Source organism: Stylophora pistillata, chromosome 4 (assembly GCF_964205215.1).
Source record: "Stylophora pistillata chromosome 4, jaStyPist1.2, whole genome shotgun sequence".
Lineage (NCBI taxonomy): Eukaryota > Metazoa > Cnidaria > Anthozoa > Scleractinia > Pocilloporidae > Stylophora > Stylophora pistillata.
Window position 1 is genome coordinate 18111219 of NC_142522.1, and position 20599 is coordinate 18131817.

The 20599-nt window shown below is 37.4% G+C and overlaps 1 protein-coding gene across 1 annotated transcript; it reads left to right on the plus strand.

Moving 5' to 3' along the window:
* Nucleotides 1–1759: 1759 nt before the first annotated feature.
* LOC111324876 (proton-coupled zinc antiporter SLC30A5-like) lies at nucleotides 1760–18866 on the plus strand. Its single transcript, XM_088756649.1, has 17 exons — nucleotides 1760–1882; nucleotides 4133–4255; nucleotides 4371–4437; nucleotides 4567–4652; nucleotides 5303–5390; nucleotides 7400–7478; nucleotides 8102–8178; nucleotides 8710–8794; nucleotides 9812–9894; nucleotides 10592–10874; nucleotides 11714–11904; nucleotides 12283–12440; nucleotides 13042–13171; nucleotides 13997–14195; nucleotides 16930–17156; nucleotides 17706–17834; nucleotides 18244–18866. The coding sequence occupies exons 1-17, from the start codon at nucleotides 1806–1808 to the stop codon at nucleotides 18430–18432; spliced, it is 2271 nt and encodes a 756-aa protein (XP_088612775.1). The 5' UTR covers nucleotides 1760–1805; the 3' UTR covers nucleotides 18433–18866.
* Nucleotides 18867–20599: the final 1733 nt, after the last annotated feature.

The window sequence follows — 20599 nt, forward strand, 5'->3', positions numbered from 1 at the left end:
TGTTGGTGAAATCACGAACCGTGTTTTAGGGAAACATGACAAGGAGAATGATCCTCCAAGCGACGGAGTAGAAAAGGTAGATCTCAATTAAGCATTATCAGAGTTTTCGAGAAGCGAAAAAAAAAAAAAAAAGCACCAAAATCACCAGCGACCCTAACAGTGACATAACCACTAAAAATTAGTTTTCTCCTCACGTGGGAAAATGAGTGATCTATTCGCGATTGGTTTAAGTTTTAAATCTGATTTGGTTAAAAAAGAGGCGCAGGATCTCTGGAACTAGCACACAGCTCAGAGAAGAAAAGCCATGCAAAGGGATGTCGCATTACCTTCGACACTCGACTGAAAATTGCGCCAATTGTACCATGGTTCGGTATCATTCTGGCTTGGTTTGCGTTCTCGGAATGGGGAAGAGGGTAGTCTGTCTAAAAATCACCTGGCGTGGCACGGGTCAATGGGTCGCACACAAGATCTGAAATGAACTGTATTCCCCATTGTTTTTCAAATAAGATTTAAAGGATCGTGATAATAAAAGAGAATGCGCAGAAAATGTAATTTGTGGTAATCCTAATTAGCAGAAATTAATATTTTGCTGGCACGTATCGGAGGACTGGGGGTGGCTGTGAGGTATGCAGAGAGTTATGGGATCGTGGTTTGTAAGTAGGCGTCGTTAGTAGGGCAAGGCATTCTACGGTCAGCCTTCACCGTGTGTAGCTTTTCGTTTTCGTCTTTTGTATAAATTTAGAGCAGTACTTACATAGTACCTTAAGTAACTATGTAAAAATATGCATGTCATCCATAGCATACCCTAAAACCCCAGGGGTAGCACCGCTGCCTTGGTTGGAGGTACACGTTCCCCGTTTTTTCCACCTGCTGGTTTTTAGTGGTTTTCGTGTCCGGCTTTGGTGCATTTAGTTTACTTCAACTGTAATCGACTTCTGTTAGCATATTGATTTGACGTTAAATAAACGGTGGCTTGGCTGGCCAACCCGCCCAGATATGAACTCTTTTGAGTCCGGTTAAGTAGTGAAGGAAAAATCTGGTGTATGGTGGCAGATACTAGAAGAATCAAGACCACCAGCATTTGTGCCCGCTTTTAGTTATCGAGCTGCGCATACTGTCTAAAACAAATCAGCTCTCATTCTGAGACCTCAAGCCAATATCTGGGTTCTGAGGGCTCTGAGACTCTTCAGTCTGGTTTGAAAGATAACGGTAGCAAGACAAAGGCATTATCGAGTTTAAAATTGTGGTATTTTTTAAAATATGACCATGCTCTTACAGTCACTGAGTTAGGTCAACAATTAAGTACCTCGGTATTACTTACAGATGTCAATTTCCACACAATTTGTCCTTGTGTATGACCCTCGATATCTGGAATGAGAAAGATTCTCAGAATCCTTTTCATCCCAGTTCACAGGGTCCTTCAAGTGTGACATTTTCCTTTAACCCAAAGGGGAATATTACGAATCAACTTAACGGCCTGCTCCCAGTTGGCTTGTTAGCTCAATTGGTAGAGCGCTGCACTAGTATCGCAGAGGTCAGTGGTTCGAGTCCCGTACAGGCCTGATTTTTTTCAGGTCTGATTTTCGCTATTGCATAAATAGCGCCCTCGACTGCGAGGATCGTGCATCATACGCAAATTCTCATTGTCAATACCATATGAAATGTAAAGATAGCAGTTTAGAGAATGTAACTACTAATGTTAGTAGTCTAGAGGGTGTAAATAAAGGGTGAAGTGAAGCAAAAGAGCGAGAGCGTTAGGTCAGCGGCTGCTATCATTTGTGCTGCCAGCTCATGCTTCGTTCAAAATGGAGGATGTGGAGATGTATTCCGACCATTTGCTTTTTAACAAGCGTCAGCTGGGACCGATTGGCCAATACACAGTGTAAGTTTAATAGTTTGAACTGTTTCTCAATATCAAATTTTCTTTCACAATAATTAAATCGCCTTTAAACACCGTAATCAATACAAAATATTTTAAAATAAACTTACTTGGTAAATATAGGAATTATGAGTCGAAAGCCTCCAATTCAGAATAACGAATTGAACTCAGTGAACTGAATATGCACGACAAATGTGTTGAGATAAATATAACCTTTAATTTCTACGAAAGAGATGAATACAAACTGCTTAGAAATCTATTTCTGTGCAAATGAACTCTGCATCAAGCCATGTTTATATTTTCGTTTACTATTCGAACGAAAAAACTGAACGGGACGGTGTAGTTGTAAGTGACTGAGGTTTAATTTTGTTTCGGAAAAATCGAGCAGAAACCCAGAGAGGTGCCATTGGAAGTATTCTGGCTCTGATTTACCTGCCATCAAAAAAAGGATCTGTTCTAATAAAATCAATTAGAAGTACTCATACTGGTAATGGGTGTTATATCTCGTCAACTGAGTTTGGACAAAAGACAATTTTTACAGTATACTCTAACTGTTAAGTGTATCAAGGCCTTTTTCAGAGAAATCTAAGGCCTAATGGTCTCTTCAAAAACTTCTACTGTCAGTAAAAGCTTTTCAAACTATATCGTCACATCAACAAACTACCCTGATGCTCATATAGCTGGTTTATTTTGACTTAAAATCATTCTGAAATTTTAATGAAAGAACCTTATTACCAAGGGTAAGCCCAGAAAGAGCACAACACACTATGCAAGAACTGAATGAGAGTAAAAATAAGTCAATTAGGGAAACTGGGTGTGAAGATGGAACTGTTCAATGTATGGTGAACCCCACTTTTGTTAGCCATTACTATCACTGTTATTGCAATCAACATCATCATCATCAATAGATCTTATAGGTGATGATATGATATACTGAAAACTGACCAAAAGCCTTGTTTGCACTAAAATTTTCATGTATCTTTGCTGCTTTCTTGTTATTTTGTTGTGGGTATTCTTTTGAACATTCCAGTGTCTTGGGAATACTTTCTAATTAAAATTCATGGCTCTGCACCTTGAAGGGGAGGCTAGAGGGGGAAACTGGATATTTCCACATAAGCATACAATAAATATGTCTTATTAGAATTTTGTTGTGTAGTATCACTCAGTATTTTGACAAGTTGTGCCATATTTTGACAAGCCCATAGGGCGAGTCAATATACAATTAACAAGTAAAAATACTCAACGATACTACAGAAAAAAAATTTAATAAGTTATTTATTATCCAACACACCGAATTGTTATTTTAGTGCGGGTGAATTTAGCAGATATTTATTTATGGGGAGTGTGTGACTGAAGTATGTGAAGCAGAACGGAAGTGGCATGTTGTTGTGTTACTATTTCTATTTTCTTCAACAAATGAAAAAAATTCCTGGTCGTCTAGCTGTTTTTCTTTGTTCAATTAATCTAATAAACTTGGATCTATATTTGCCAGCCATTTCAACTCTTCATTGTCAGAAATATAATTCAAATTGTCTGCCACTTCTTTTTTCATAACTTCAATCCAATTGTTTGCATGTGTAATGCAATAAAATCTGTCTAACTGGTTCTCTGGAGTACAAATAACGTGTGATATTTGTACTCGTCCATGGCGTTATTTGTACTCTGTGGAGTGTAGTTGGATAATAAGGCTTATTATTATCCAACTACACATCTGTAGAGTACAAATAATGCCCAAGATGAGTACAAATATCACGCAGTATTTGTACTCCAGAGAACCAGTTAGACAGATTTTCTTGCATCACATATGCAATGAATTGGATTGAAGTTACAAAAAAAAATTGGCTGATAATTTAAATTATTTTTCTGACCACAAAGAGTCGGAATGGCTGGCAAATATTGATCCAAGTTTATTAGATAAATTGAATAGAGAAAAGCAGTCAGACAATATTGAAATTTCATTATTTATTGAAGAAAATAGAAACAGCAACATGACAGTGTGTCAATTCCGTTCTGCTTCACAAACTTCTGTCATGCGCTCCCTGTAAATAAATATCCGCAGAATTCTCGTGCACTGAAATAACAATTTGGCATGTTGGATAATAAATAACTTATTATGGGCTTGTCAGAATATGACACAACTTGTAAAAATACTTAGCGATACTACACAACAAAATGTCTAATAAGATGTATTTATTGGTATTACAGATTTTAAGGTTGACTCTTACAGTATTTTTTTTACATTGTTTTTTGCAGGACTACACCATATGTAATAGCCCTGGTGGTTGCTAAATTTCTTCATGCCTTTGGTTTATTTGTTACATATGAGCAGCTGAAAGTCATCCATGTTGTTCAATTCTTATTTGTTGTTAGGCTTTGGTAAGTACCTTTTTAAAGATACCACAAGCATTTTATTTTTAAATTATTTTTTTTTAACTTGACATCAGATGTTACTTTATTCAAGTGACTGAATTTTTGTTTGTCCTGTTTTCAGCTCTACTGTTGTCCTTGTCATATTGCAAAGACCTGTGTCATCAGGAAAGAAAATTACCCCCAATCAGGTACAACTACTTGCCATTTCTTGTTTGATGACGGTAAAACAATTTTATTTTCCATTGAATTTAGATTGATGGAATTCTGATGGAAACTTCCTAGAGATGATTAAAATGTACAGTTATCATTTTTTTTAGTGGTACAAGATTGGCAAACATGGTTTAGTATCAACTGTAATAGGTCTGATATGGCTTGAAGGACTCACCCTTTGTGGTGCATTAAGGTGAGTAGTAAACCATTTAAACTACTAACAGTAATTATACACTTTAGTTCTGATTAACCCTTGAAACCTCAACATCTTGTACACATATACTCCTTGCTATTCTCTATACATTTCCCAAGGTGTTTACAATTTGAATTTGTGTAACAATCAGGAGCTTCTTCTGTTGGTGATCATTTCTTTTATTCTTGTGACCTTGATGTTTGATTTCAGGGTGATATTGTAAGGAGAAATTAGATGCTAGTTACTCCTACGGGTCAAAGGGTTGTTAACCCTGTAACTCCTATGAGTGACCAAGGCAGAATTTCTCCCTACAATATCAATACAACATCTACCAAACAGGTGACGAGAATAAAGAAAAATATCAGTTAGGGGATTTTAGGTTGATCCAGTACAAAATTCTCCAAACTAATATCATAAGAACTGTATGGCAGACAGTAAGGAGAATTACTAAGGAGATCTTGGGAGTGAAAGGGTACAAGAGTACATCATTATAAATGTAGTTCTGTGAGAGTCTGTAAGGGGAAAAATGGTATACAGAATGTATCTGTTATAGTAGAGATTTTAAACAAGCCATATAACAAAGGGAACATCTTCACAGTTATCACAGAGTCAGACGTAAGTTCACTGCAATCTGTTCTTGTTTTGCACAGAACTGTTTTACTCTATGAACACAGTGATGCTGTGGTGTTAGCAGCATTAGGAGTTCTTTTTCATTCTGGTGGTACTGGTCCATCAAAGGTAAATTCCATACATGTAGATTGACCATAACCCTTTGTCTCTTTCTATGCTTGACACCTACTTAAACAATAGAGTGTTTCTGTTGAGGAACTATTGGCTGATAGTTGCCCCGCGGAAATTTGATGTTCTTAAAACAAATATTTGCCCGAGAAGCAAGGCTTCGAGGGCAAATATGCTAGTTTTAAGAACATCAAATTTCCAAGGGGCAACTATTAGACCCATAGTTCCAAGACATAAACACTCTATTGTCTTTATTGTTCACCACTAAATTTTCTTCCGTGCATACAGCCTGTCACAAATGTCAACAATTCGCAACCATACATTGGCTAAATAAAATGTTATACCTGTCAGAATTGGAAGTCACTGTTTTTTTTTATCTGCCTAACTTCACGGCTGTCAAACCATTCAAAAATTTTCATGGATGAGTACTATTCATTTGAGTATTTTTCGCGGATGGGCACTATCCATCCAGGTATTTTCCGTGGACGGGCACTATCCATCCGTGTGTTTTCCGTGGACCAACACTATGGGCTGATAGTGTCTCTCCATGGATGAACAGTATTGCATCATGTGATCAATTTAAATCAATAAGAATCAGAGAAAATTGAGTGGTGAACTATAAACTCCAATAGTTTTCAACCTTTACACCCTAATGTCAATATGCTTACTCTCCTTACTGTTCGCTTTTTCTATCCTATGATAGTAATAAGGAGAATTTGTGTAACAATCAAGATCTTGTTTACTTGATGATCATTTCCTTTCTTTTCCATATCTTAATGTTTGATTCAGAGGTAGTTCTGTAAAGAGGAATTAGATGCTACTCACACCTAGGGATTAAATGTTTAATGACTGATTTTAATATCTGAACCCTTTACACCCTAACATCAGCATGTAATTGTACATTCTCCATGCTGTTCTACATAAGTCATTTCCCATGGAACTGAAAGGGAGAATTTAGTTAAAAATCTAGCGCTTTTCATGTTTGGGATCATTTCCTTTATTCTCATGCGCTTCATGGTTGATTCAGCAGTGATAAGTTGGTGAGAAATTAAGTGTTAGTGACCCTCAGGAGTTGATGGGTTAAAGTGCACCTAAACCCCAACATTTTTTTTCGCTTAACGAAATAAGCTTATTTTTAGGAGTATTTCTGTGCAAAAATTTTTTAATTTGCTTAAATCTTAAATTTTCGGTGCCTAGTCAAAACACGGAAAATCGGCCGCCATCTTGCCCCACGACCGAGTTTAAAGAGGAATGGCTCTAGTGGATAATGTGACATCAAATCGAGAACACGAAAGTCTGCTTTTCACACATTTTCACTTGTTTGGGAAGGTTGTGGTCGATATTGTCCGAAATATGCCGACCAGGTGTATTGTATGAGGAATGTATGAAGCGTGATACCCTCTTGCAAATTTCACACGTTGCTACATCCTCCTATAACACACTTAGTCGGCATATTTTCGGACAAAATCGACTACAACCTTCCTAAACAAGCGAAAATGTGTGAAATGCAGACTTTCGTGTTCTCGATTTGACGTCACATTACCCGCTAGAGCCATTCCTCTTTAAACTCGGCTGTGGGGCAAGATGGCGGCCGATATTCCGTATTTTGACTGGGCGCAGACAATTGAAGATTTGAGCAAATAAAAAAATGTTTGCACAGAAATACTCCAAAAAATACACTAGTCTTATTTCGTTAAGCGAAAAAAAATTTTTGGGTTTAGGTGCACTTTAAGAAAGTTGAGCTTGTGTAGATAACATACTCTTCTCTGGAACACTGGAAACCTGTATGTCTTTAGAACTCCTTGAATCAAGGGATGTTAGATTTTTATAGATTTTCAAAAAATATTTTAAATGAATAAATCGATGAACAAGCGAGTGAATGAATCATTGGATCAGTCAAATACCAATGGCTAGACAGACAGACAAATAGTGAAAGAGAATATCGTTTGGAAGGCTTCCATAAGCTAAGAACTTTTTAACTTGTTATTTTATTTTGATTGTGTTGTTAGGTGCGAGGATCTGTACTGTTTCTATTAGGAATTCTGTGTCTTCTGCTGTTTGATAATGATTCTCCAAGTTTGAGCCATCGTATCCTTGTATATAGAAAACTTTACTTCAAAATACTGATGTTTATAACTAATATTGACTCCTTTAGAAAATGGTAATGAAAGTTGATGTGTGTAGGACTGAATGGGTTGACATGAGTCAGTCCAGAAAAACCTGTTGAACTCTATAACTTGCATGGCTTTGATATCAAAAACATTGCAAGATAAGGTTGTTTTGATATGTATGCTAATCAAAATAAGAACAATAATTGTTGTTACTGGCCTTCACTTATAAAATGACTTTCTTGTCATGACTGAAGATTTTCAGAGGTTGTGAATTTTTAACTTGAGATAAAACAGAGATTAGAGAACAAGTTGTCTTATCCAAGGAATGCTTGTGTGACTCAAAGAGGTTGGGGAATAGAAGGTTTTCCTTGCAGAATTTTTCTGTAGCTGTCCACTACAAGCCCTTTGTATGAAATTTATATTTTATTTCTATCTAAAATAAAACATGAACTAATTCATTATCTATTGGTATCTAAACTTTAAGTTATTGGTCAGTAATTGTTAATTTTAGAGTCAGTGTTGGTGTATTGTCAGAGTAAGATGTTTGATTTTTAAAAATGGTTAACATCTAGGAGTGATGTTTTCTTAACTTGTGATCAGCGGAGGGCCACCATAAAAGTCAGTGGATTCACTGGTATTATCAAGTTTTATCTTGGCTTGGTTTACCAGACCACAAGGTATGAACTATATGGGCCAGAAGGAGCTATTTAAAAAACAAATGAAATTGTTTTGTTTCACTTTTGGAATTCTTAGGGTGTTAAAACATTCTAAAAATTCCAAAAAATTAAAAACTTAAGAGTAATTAAATAAATGTATGTGTGGTCAAAACCACACATATATTTGTTGCTCTTGAATTTTTCTTTTCTTATCTTAGTCAAATTAAGGCGAAGGAGTGGAAATATGGTTTTGAAAGTAACGCGTTTAATCTCTCTCTCCCAAAAGCCACCTATAGGTAATTAGTCCCTATGGTATTAGAACAATACCAGAGGCTCAGGTAGTAAGAATGAAGAATTTCAACTTGGCGATAATCTTGGATTGGACCCAATTTTTTAACTTACTTGTACATTAGAAATGTATGGCTGATGATAAGAATAATGAACATTTTTTTTTGAGGATAAAAGGTTTAGTGATAATTTATGTTGCCAAAATTTATTGTAATTTCAAGTACTGCTTTGTTTTTGTTTATTTATGTTTTTTTCTTGTTGCAGGGTGGACTGATTCTTTTAGTTCTTGTTCTTCTGTTTAAAATTGCTCACAAGAATGTTTCAAGAACCTTAGCAGTTGAAATTGGAGGTAAGTTTATCAGGAGTGCCTCTGCCTTTGAATGTGAAGCATTAATTGTTTTTTTACACTGGCATTGCATAGGCTATGGTTACGAAAACTTTGTCCTTTTTACATACCGTATCTACCCGTCTATAATACGTGCCCATGTCTAATACGCATCCTTGTTTTTAACCAAATTTATCAGAAAAAAGTTTTTCACAGCAAAAAGGACAAGTTAAATCTTTGTACAATTATTCATCAAGACAACAAGAATAAGAAATTTACCATATGGTTAATACTAATATCTTTTGCTACTTAGTCATTTATGACATTATTGAAACCAAACTTTAGGACTTCAAGCGAGGCTTGGCTAATTTGACAATTCCATAAATACGATGAGTGAGCAACAATATGTTCGAACAGTATTGAAGATTTTATGTCAAATTGTTGCATTTTTAGAATTTTCAACCTAACGCTATGCAATTTTTTGGCTGTAAAGTCAAGTAAACAACAATACAACCACGATGAATTTCACTGCATGTGCTTTGTACATGCTTATAATGGCAAATTAAGAACTGCTTTAATTAAAACTTTTTTCCTGAAATATTTCTTGCTCACTTTCATCTTGATCTCTTCACTCATTGCCAAATTTGCATATTCACTTTGAGATCTGATCCACATGCCTTTTTCATCATCAATTGTGATGGTGCAGAAATTTGCTGAACTTTGCAGAAATTTTGGTATCAAGATGCTGATTGACAATGTTGCTTCTCCCCTCCCCCTCCCCCTCCCCCTTCCCCTTCCCCTCCCCCTCCCCCTACCCCTGGGAGGAATTTCACTGTAAATGGAAAAAACACCAAGTATAGTTGACTGAAAACCAACAACAATGAAGCTAACTGCTATGAAATGAAAGATGACAGCTTTCCTATGTTTTTAATAGTACTTCACCATAATGATAGCTACACTTATGCATAGACTACTAGGTAAGCCTTAGAAAATACAGTCTGCATTTAATTTAACTGTTTTTTTTATTTCATCATTTTCCAGGTGCCAAAAGGCTGGCTGCTCTTTCAAGTTGTGTTTCAACTGTGCTTCTTCTTCCTTTGGCTCTTTTATCAAATTTCACGCAAGTATGTGATATTTACTCAATCCATAAATGGATTCAGGTAAGGGAGGGAAAAAGTAGGCACCAAAGAATCCTAAACATCATTTTTTCTATTATTGTTAGTTTTCTTCTGTATCAAATATGGAGCTTGTTCAAAGTACTATGACAGTCATATTCTTGCCACTGAAAAATAAACTGATTGGTGCATGCTTTTTCTTGCCCAATGCTTATTATCTTAACCTTCCATCCTGTTATTTACCACTACCCTTCAATAATTAGCCAAAAACTGCCACTAGACACACAGTAGACCCTATTAAAAACAATGAATTGGAATGTATGAAAGTCATATATGTGTACTGCAGTGTCAAGAAATGTATGAAAGCGATCCTCACAGTAAAGAACTCTACTTATGTTGAAATAAGGCCTGAAAAGAATTAGGCCTGTATGGGATTTGAACCCATGACCTATGTGATACTGGTGCAGTGCTCTACCAACTGAGCTAACAAGCTAACTGGGAGCTAGTCATTATGTTGGTATGTATTAAACCCATCGAAGTGAGAAATCATTGAATTTGAAGGTAGGAAAATCATACTATACTGGTATGTGTACTGCGGTGTCATGAAATGTATGAAAGCAGTCATTGCAGTAAAGAACCCTACTATGAGAATTGCTTTCATACACTACTGAAAGCAATACATTTTTTTCCCCTCATGGCTAAACAGACAACAGATGTTGACTGGCTGGACGCTATAATTCCTCTGGCTGTGGTTATTTTCCTTGTGTTCATTTTTGACTTCTACATTGAGTCTTTCTGTGTGGCAAAACTGGAATCACTCAAGACAGGAAAGATAGGCTCCATAGCTTCCTTCTTATCAGCTGTGATCATAGCATTGCTGTGGGATAAACCATGGGTATGGAGCATGCATGAATGGCACCATGGCAAACAATCTGAACCACATCTAGTATCAGCTGGAACACTTTTTGCTGCCTTCTTCTTTGTGCTGGGTAAGTTTGCTGTTTTTCTTTCTTCCTTTATATAAATGTTACTTAACTTTTTGTTTAGAAGTTTCATTAGGGTGGTACATGAAGCAGATTATTGGCTGTCATATGATTTTGTCTGGCTGTTCTTGTTAGTATTTAACTGATTTCAGTTTGCCTTTTCCTGGTATGTTCCAATGAACATGAAGGCGAAGTGAACAGATTGTGATATGAGTGGGGAAGGGGGAATAGTGATTTATCATATTGGCCCCAGGCCCACTTCCTCTCAAAATCTTCTTTTCCAAAGCTCTTGCTCTATATCCATATCCAGAGAACAAGAGTCTGATATCACCTCAGATTGTTATCATTGCTCATCCATGAACAGCTAGTTAAATTGTAGAATTATAAATGAATGGTTAAACCAAACCAGCCCAATTTAGAACAGTTTTTCTCCCCTAGTCCTCCCATGGTCACCAATCCCTATCATAAATTAAATGAATTACCACATGCCACATAACACACCACATAACACACCACATAACACACCACATAACACACCACATAACACACCACATAACACACCACATAACACACCACATAACACACCACATAACACACCACATAACACGCCACATAACAAGCCACATAACACGCCACATAACACGCCACATAACACGCCACATAACACGCCACATAACACACCACATAACACCACATAACACACCACATAACACACCACATAACACGCCAGATAACGCACCACGTAACACATAACACACCACATAACACACCACATGGTTAATAAGAACAAACCATTATCTCAGTACACTGTTGAGTGTAGAGCTAACTGCTGAATATTTTTCTAGCCTCAAGGTTATTATCAAGGCCATCTCCTCGCATGACAAAAGGAAATCTGATTGGTTACACCACTGGTGGCCTACCAATCTACAACTTCCAAACACCACAATCAGTACTGACAACAGCACAAAGTCTTCTGAGACAAATTGTGGAGCAGTCAGAATCCAGGCAGATTTTTTACTTCCTTTGTCTCAATTTGGTAGGTAATGGATTCAGTTATTAATAGTTGGTGAAATCTGTGTGGTTCACTGGATGTGCATGCATCATGTAGAAATAAATTCTGTAATGCAGAAAATTGACACAATGTCTTAAATTTCCAAAAACGTTGTGATTTGAGGGTTTTTCTTTTGATCATCCTCTCTAAATTAAAATGTTCATCCCATGATGATTTTTATTTGTTTAATTATTTATTTTATCATGGTTGTAAAATAAAATATTTTTTAAGTTTCATTTCTTTCATTTGACTTTTCTCGTTGAGCTGTACAATCTCGTCTATTTTAGGGGGATCCTCTTTTGTGTCATTGTTGCAATGAACAACTCTTCACCCTCATGTGATTTTTTTTTATCATCATTGTAGCTGTTCACAGGAATAGAGCTGCTGTACGGAGCATGGACCAACAGCCTTGGTCTGATATCAGATGGTTTCCATATGCTGTTTGACTGCACTGCTCTTGTCATTGGACTTTGTGCAGCTCTCATGGCGAGGTGGAAAGCTTCTAGGACATTTTCTTATGGGTCTGTACAAGATGCATCACTGTCTTGGTTTTTGAGCTGTTATTTTTCATCCTGGCTGCATATTCTACAGGTTTAGTTCTGTACTATCCATGTGACAGCAAAGGGTCCTTGCCTGTTGTGTCTTTCAAAAAGTGATCATTTGAACCCTTTGACCTAGCATCTTATTTGACCTTTGACCTAGCATCTTATTTGACCTTTGACCTAGCATCTTATTTGACCTTTGACCTAGCAGCTTATTTGACCTTTGACCTAGCATCTTATTTGACCTTTGACCTAGCATCTTATTTCTCCTTATAATGTCATTCCCACATCACACACTCAGGTCATGAGAATAACGGAAATGATCAACAGCTAAAAAGGCTCTTGATTGCTAAATAAATTCTCCTAGTCGGCACCTTAGGAAATATGTAGGGAACAGTCTGGAGAATATGCACTTTGATATTATTGTATAAAGGATCAATTTGTCCGCCAGCTTTGTTTTCTCGTATGATCGTATTTTATCACTTTCATCCGATCTTCTTAAAGAGCATCCTGTGTGAAATACGTAATTATGTTTGATAAGGCTTATTGCATCATTCTAACCCAAGCTCTCTCTTTACAGTTATGGCCGTGTGGAGATTCTATCAGGCTTTGTAAATGGTATTTTCTTGGTGGTAATCTCCTTCTTTGTTTTCATTGCTGCAATTCAGCGCCTGTTTGATCCTCCAACAGTTAACACTGAGAGATTATTAGTAAGTACAGTTAGTGTTCAAGTGGAGTGTCATTGTTGTTTTTTTTTTCAGCTTTGTGGGTATTCAGAGCATATTTGAATCAATTAGAGCGAAGTTTGATTTTTAAATTAACTTACTCTTGCGAAAGTCTTTCATAAGGGTCCACTATGAAAATGACGACCTTCCGAAAGTTTTGAATTCCGTAGAAAATAACGGAATGGACAAATGCTACGAGGTTTTTTCGTCCGTGAAAACGGAGATTCTTACCTTTAAAAGGCAGACCCTGACATAGAGAACTTCGAAAATGCCTCTTTCTGTTGATAAGAATTGTTATGGTTTTCCTTTGTACGACGATGTTGTTCAATTAAAACAGCCCATGTACATTGACTTTTCCCTTTTCTGATATTGGCGACGTACTCAAGAAGTATAGGGTAGGACTGTTCAAGCTGAAAGTAACGAGGGTTGCTACTGTAGAAACGTTTAGGACAAAATCTGAAAAGTTCGAGATGCTTATTTCTCTGCCTTTTGCTGCCTAGTGGTTAAGGTCAGCTTGGTTGGTTGCCTCGAGTTTTAATTTCATATTCATTTTCTTATCCGAACATTGTTACCCGAATCCTGATAGTTTGCCTATTGTGGATCTCAGTTTTGGTCTCATTGAAGTCACTAGTCAGTCCAAGTTCTCTGTCTTCTCAGTTCATCATAACATGAAGTTGTTTTACGAATTTCGTGGATACCGGTCTATTAGATGGGATTTATGGGACGCCATCAGACCAACCAATAAAAATTTCAGGCCCAGTCTGTGAACGACCTCACCAAATTCACTGATGAATGTGTTCTTATTTGTAGGTTGTTTCTGTTGGGGGACTTGTGGTAAATTTGGTCGGTATATTTGCATTCAGACATGCGCACTCACATGGTAGCAGTTCACACGGTCACAGTCACCATGGCCACGGTAACCAAGGTCACGGTCATCATGGTCACAGTCATGGACATGGACACGGGCACGCCCACGATGATCATCATGATCGCAGTGTAAACATGCAAGGTGAGACTTTTCGTGTGAAAATGATGTAAGATCCAATACTGTATGTATCATTTTACGAAAAATGGAAGCACATTTTGCCACATTTGTTGTACCGTTGGACTCAGAAAATATTGACAAGGTACTGAATAGTTTGTAGAGTCGCCTATCTCCATCCATCATTTTGGGTAGATTTGAATCAGCATAACTGCTATCGTTTTGATGTTACAATTAACCTATAATAATTTTTTTTTAATGCACACACATACATATACAATTTACATTACATTGGCTAATACAAAAAACGTAATACAACTAAGAAGAAAAAAAAACAATACAGTACAATACAGAATAGAGGAATAAAGAAAGGAAAAAACAAGTAAAAAGAATAAAAATTACAGAATATCAATCAAAAGGCACCTACGAGTTACTTACAATCTACATTATTACAGTAGAGCTTACGTATAGCTATAGATATATCGCTTCGAGTCTTTACCTCCTTTTTAAAGTATTGATTTTTCGAAGGGGAGAAGCAAAATTAGTGAAGAGCACATTTCTCTATTTGCCATTGCTTCAACATTTTATTTTGGAATTCTTTCGAAATCGGTTTTTTCTCAAGACACTTACAACTGTGGACATACTGTTTCAAAAGAATAACAAATAAGTGTAGTCTGCGTCTTGGGTATTCTGATAATTGATGAAAGTCGGGTATTTCATTAAAGGTAATTTGCTCTTTAGAAAATTCAATTTCGGTCTCGTTTACGCGGTTAAACCGCCTTAACGCTTCATAACAAAAAGATTTTGTCACGGAGCAATCCAGAAAAGTATGCTCTATTGAATCTGAATTAGTGCAAAAGGTACAAGTTGAATCATCAGTTAAACGAAACTTGTGCAGTTCTTTTTTGGTTACTATAATTCTATGCAATAATCTAAATGAAAACTGTCTTAACTTGTTGTCTCTCGTTGATCGATATACAATAGAAAATTTGTTTTTCCATTCTCTATGAGTATCGGCAAAATTGACTTTCCAGGTTTTGATGCCAGTTGGTTCTACTGTGGGGATTTTGTTAAGTATTTTATAGTAGTGTTTGCAGCGCATGTGTGCCAAATCTACGAGATTGCTTCCGGAAAACAAAGATATCGTAGTAGTGTTCAGTAGCTCGTGCAAGGGAGCTTCACATTCCCTGGCTTTTTTCTTCAAGTCAGTTGGAATAGCTGCTATGAGTTGGAAGTAGTGGAGATAATTTGTTTTTATGTTGAACTTATTTTGAAATTGTTGGAATGTAAGAAAGTTTCCATCCGCATTTAGGATATCTTGTATAGAGAGGATGTTCTTCTTAAACCAAGATTTCCAGAAAAGCGTATTTTTATCAATAGTTATTTCCTCGTTATTCCATAGCAGGAATTTGCCATACGAAAATATTTTCGTCTTATCTTTAAACTCTTGAAAATATTGTAAAAGCTCCCGATAGAAAGTAGGTAAACCACTATTTATGGAGGCGGCATTATAGTTGCATTTAAGAAGGAATTTTAATCCTCCATAAGTATTGAAATAATAATTTGGATTTGCTTTCCACGAGTCGGTGCTGCTGCTTAATAACCGGCTTATCCACGCTAGGCGCAACGATTTTACTACTACAGAAAAATTTACGAAATCGAGACCTCCTTCCACAAGAGTTTGGTACATGACCGTTCTTCTTATGTTGTCTTTCTTGTTTTTCCACAAGAATGAAAAGAGCTCTGTTTGAACCTTTTTTATTATTAAAGGTGGAACAGTCAGCATGGCTGCTGCATAGACTAACTGAGATACTCCTAACGTTTTAGCTAATAATGATCTTCCGTATAGCGTCAAATTCCTGGAAAGCCATAGATTTAATTTAGTTTTCATCTTTCGAATCCTGCTAAGAAAGTTCTCTTCGATGGTTTTATTTTGATTGTACGATAGAAACGTGCCTAGAACTTTAATAGGGTTCTTTGTGCATTTGAATTCTAATATATTCGAATTACTGTGTTTCATTGTACCCAGCCACATTGCTTTAGTCTTTTTCTTATTTAACTTTAAGCCTGAGACGGTGCCGAATACTTCAATTGTTTGGAGATGCGATTTAAGAGAGTCCGTGTTGTTAGTTATTATGGTTGTATCGTCTGCAAATTGAGAAATTTTTACTTCTTGGTTGTTCGGTAAATATATGCCCTCGCAGTTCCTGTTTTGGCGGATCGATTAGTAAAAAGAAAGAAAAAAGGTAGAATGACAACAATTACAGTACTAACATGGAACTAGGCTATCAGCGAATACACCGGCAAAAATTTTTATTTCTGCTCATTAGCTCGAGATAATCCGCCCGCGTCACAAGTTGTTAGTCTAATGATATTAGTTGTATGCACCACTGGAGTTATCTGTGAACTCTAGAACAAACCATCATCTGATCACAATGTTTAATGAAATAAATTTCATTTGACTGGTGAATGAAAACCAAGTAAAGCGTCGTTGGTGAAATGCAATTTTAACTTTTGCAGAGAGGAAGTCTGAAAACAATTCAGGCTTCGACGGAATTTGAAACCATGCCTCTCAGATACTAGTTGGATGCTGCCACCAGTTGAGCTGGAAAGCCACACGTTGCAAGCGAGGCGAATTTTAAAGGGTTCTTCTTTCCCGCGGAGGAAAAGGAAACCTTTATCTGAAGTGCATTTGATTCTCATTGACCTGTTAGAAATAGGAAGTTTATTTTCAACTGATCAGGACATTTGTCTTTCGCAGGTGTATTTCTTCATGTTGTTGCTGATACCATGGGCAGTGTTGGAGTCATAGTGTCCTCTGTACTCATTGAACAATTTGGATTCTTCATCGCCGATCCTTTGTGTTCGTTGTTCATCGCTGTTTTGATTTTCCTTAGTGTCCTTCCTCTCCTACAGGATTCCTCGCAAGTGTTATTACTAAGAACACCAGGAGACTTGGACAAAACTCTAGGCAGTGCTTTTAATAAGGTAGGGGTCTAATATGAAGATTGCACCATTCTTCATCTGCTACGAGGTGGAACGTTATGTGAAAGTTTGTCTGTCAAAAACTCCGGGTTCAAGGGCGGGTTGGGGTTTGAGATTCTTGTTCTTAGATATAACACAGTTTGAAGTCACAGTGCCTTCGCTCTCCTCTCATAAGAATAGGGTACAAGCGCAAGTTTGCTAATTAGAAATGTTCAACGTTTTACTGAGATGCTAGTTGGTTTGGATTAAGAAAGGTAACATCATGGGAAGTTCGTTCATCCCACGTCTTCTTTGTTCTTCCCTTTTAGTGATCATATGGTGTTTTTTTTTGAGCGAGTGGATATGGAAGAAATTAAGAGTTAAACCATATAGGAAAATCCGGTCTTCTCCCATAATTCTTTAAACAGTTCTTTAAATACTCAGAAGACATTTGATTTCTTCGTTTGAAGTACAACGTAAACGTAATGCTCTAAATGATAAAAAAATGACATTTCGTTTCCTTGTAACTCAATCGTAACTAATCCGAATGATGTTGTTTTTGACTGTCGGCAGATTTTATCACTGGACGGTGTTTTGTCTTATCGTGATCCTCATTTCTGGAGACACGCGTCTGATTCAATAGTTGGCGTGATTCACGTACAGGTGGCTCCGTCGGCAAATGAACAGAGGATTATTCAACAGGTTCGGGGCTATTAATAAATTCAGAGAGGACAGGTCGGCATGAAGCAAAAATCAGAGTAAAACTAACATCAAACAACTAAACAAACTCAGAAATGTCTTTTTAGTTTACAGTGACGTGTGTATGTGGCACTCGGTGGGCTTGCAAATCTATTAGCCTTGCATTCCCGTAATCACTGGATTGGTTTCATGGTCAAACCCGTCTTCTTAATTTCTGCAATACAAGAAAAAGGCCAAATGGTTTCCCTCCTGAGTTTTGAAAATCCGTTTTTACCTCTAGGGATTATGCCAGATGGATGTAGCATTCTTGCAGTAACTCTCTTCGGAAATTACATTTTTGTTGACTGTGCATTCATACGTTTCAACACAAATGGTTCAGTGGTTGATCATTTAATTTTCTCTCTTTCTCCAGGTCAGCGCGCTTTTCAAGGAATACGGTATTAATAAATTTAGTGTTCAAGTTGAAAAAGAAGCTTTCTTCCATCATATGTCAGCCTTGTCTGCTGGATACAAGTCCGTATTAGCTCTGAAGCAGGGAGCTGATATGGGGTTGTCTCCCCCTGGTGGAGAATTTGACTACGGTGTGATAAAAGCCGTATGACACCTCAGACTTCAGTACAATCTTAAATGTGTAAAATATGTTATTTATTTGCTATCCAACGGAGTCAGGTTAAAGAGCTATGTCAGAACTGGGGCATCTTGAGAAAATGTGGTTCAACTTTTTAGGTTTTTTTGTTTACAATCGTTTTTAATTTTCTCCATCGTTGGCAATTGTTTTTTTTTGTTTTTTTTTTTGTACGGCTTTTTATTTAACTCTCTGTTGTTGTTGTTTTTTTTATCCTGTCCAACTTTAAATTTTGTTCCTTCCTATTGAACTTTGTAAAAATTAGTTCAAACTATCGCAGCATAGCTCATTTAAGACTTCTTATGTTGGTGTAAATTATTCATCATGCCAGAGCACTTAAATTAGTCATGATGGCTATATTTGTCGGAATTTGTCATGTAGATACTTGTAAAATAAATGAAATGACGCAACGTCCAGTGTTCTTATGTGTTGGATATGATGGGAGGTTAGGGAAGAATTTCTTCAAGACCCTTTTAATGACACAATAACCTTTATTCTCACCGTGCACAAGAAATCATGATGCCGCGAGTCAACTGATAAGTGGGAGGAAACTGAACTACAAAAATCTGTTGCTGAGAACGCGGAAGGGCTCACTATTCGTCAGGTTTCTCGTAAACCTTTTTTTGCCGGCCGCGGCTTATCGTCAAATATGGCGGGAAAATCAAATTTGCAAACAAGAAAAGCACCAGAATTCATCATGATTTAAAAGCGGCTACCGAGAAATCGGAGCTTGTTAAGCAAACATTTGCTTCCAAAACTTGTAATTTCTTGGTGGTCGTTTTCTCCAGTTTGTAATCATGGCGATCAAGTCAAGTCAAGTCAATTTTTATTAAACTCACACAGAATAATAATACAAATTAGTGTTTTAAATATGACTTACTTGACCCATCGTTCCTCCTGGAGCATAGGCCGCCAACGACATTCCGCCAGAGTGCTCTGTCCTGGGCTGCTCTTTCAAGTTGTCTCCAGGTCTTTCTCATCTTCTTGATGTTGGTATCATTAGGTCATGGCGCCAGGTGTTTCTTGACCTTCCTCTCTTTCGCTTACCCTGGGGATTCCACTTAGCGCCTGCCTTGTGATGTTGTTGGCTGGCTTCCTCAGGGTGTGCCCGATCCATCCCCATCTTCTACGCCGGATCTCCTCGTCAGCTGGCAGCTGGTTGGTACGCTGCCACAGGTCTGCATTGCTGATGGTGTCGGACCAGCGCATCTGGAGGATCCTTCTCAAGCAGCTGTTGATGAAGGTCTGCACTTTCCTGATGGTGGTCTTAGTGGTCCTCCACGTCTTCGCTCCATACAGAAGTACTGACTTGACGTTGGAGTTGAACAGCCTGATCTTTGTGCGAGTTAACACCACTTTGGAGCTCCAGATGTTCTTCAGCTGCAAGTATGCTGGCCCCGCCTTGCCGAATCTTGCTCTGACGTCTGCGTCTGTGCCGCCCTGTCTGTCGATGATGCTGCTCAAGTATGTAAAGGCCTCCACCTCTTCCAGCTCGCTCCCAAAAGAAAAAAAAAATCAAGAGATTGTGAAGGAAAATAAATTTTCATTTGTAGGTTCATTGTGCAGAGTTTGGGACACCTAAATAGTTCGTGGAACTAACCGAGTAGGTGACCCAAAACAAGAATATGAGTGGAAGCAATATAGATATAAAATAATTTGAATACATCAACAAAGTTGAAATGGTAAATTGGCCACCGTTACGATTATAAAAGCTGACGTTTCGAGCGTTAGCCCTTCGTCGGAGCGAATAGGGGAATTATGGGTTGTGTGTGCTTTTAAGGGCAGAAAAAGGAGCTACGTGATTGGTGGGAACATGGCAACGAGAAAAACACGAATAAATTTTTCATTCCACTAATTTATTCGTCTTTTTCTCGTTGCCATGTTCCCACCAATCACGTAGCTCCTTTTTCTGCCTTTAAAAGCCAACACAACCCAATTCCCCTATTCACTCCGACGAAGGGCTAACGCTCGAAACGTCAGCTTTTATAATCGTAACGGTGGCCAATTTACCATTTCAACTTTGTTGATATATTCAAATTATTTCGTCGCCCCCACCGACGCAGCCCCAAACAGTTTCTTTAGAAACTATCAGCCTTTATAAAAGTTTTTTTGGATAAAAAGTATTACTTCATTAGTTAAATAA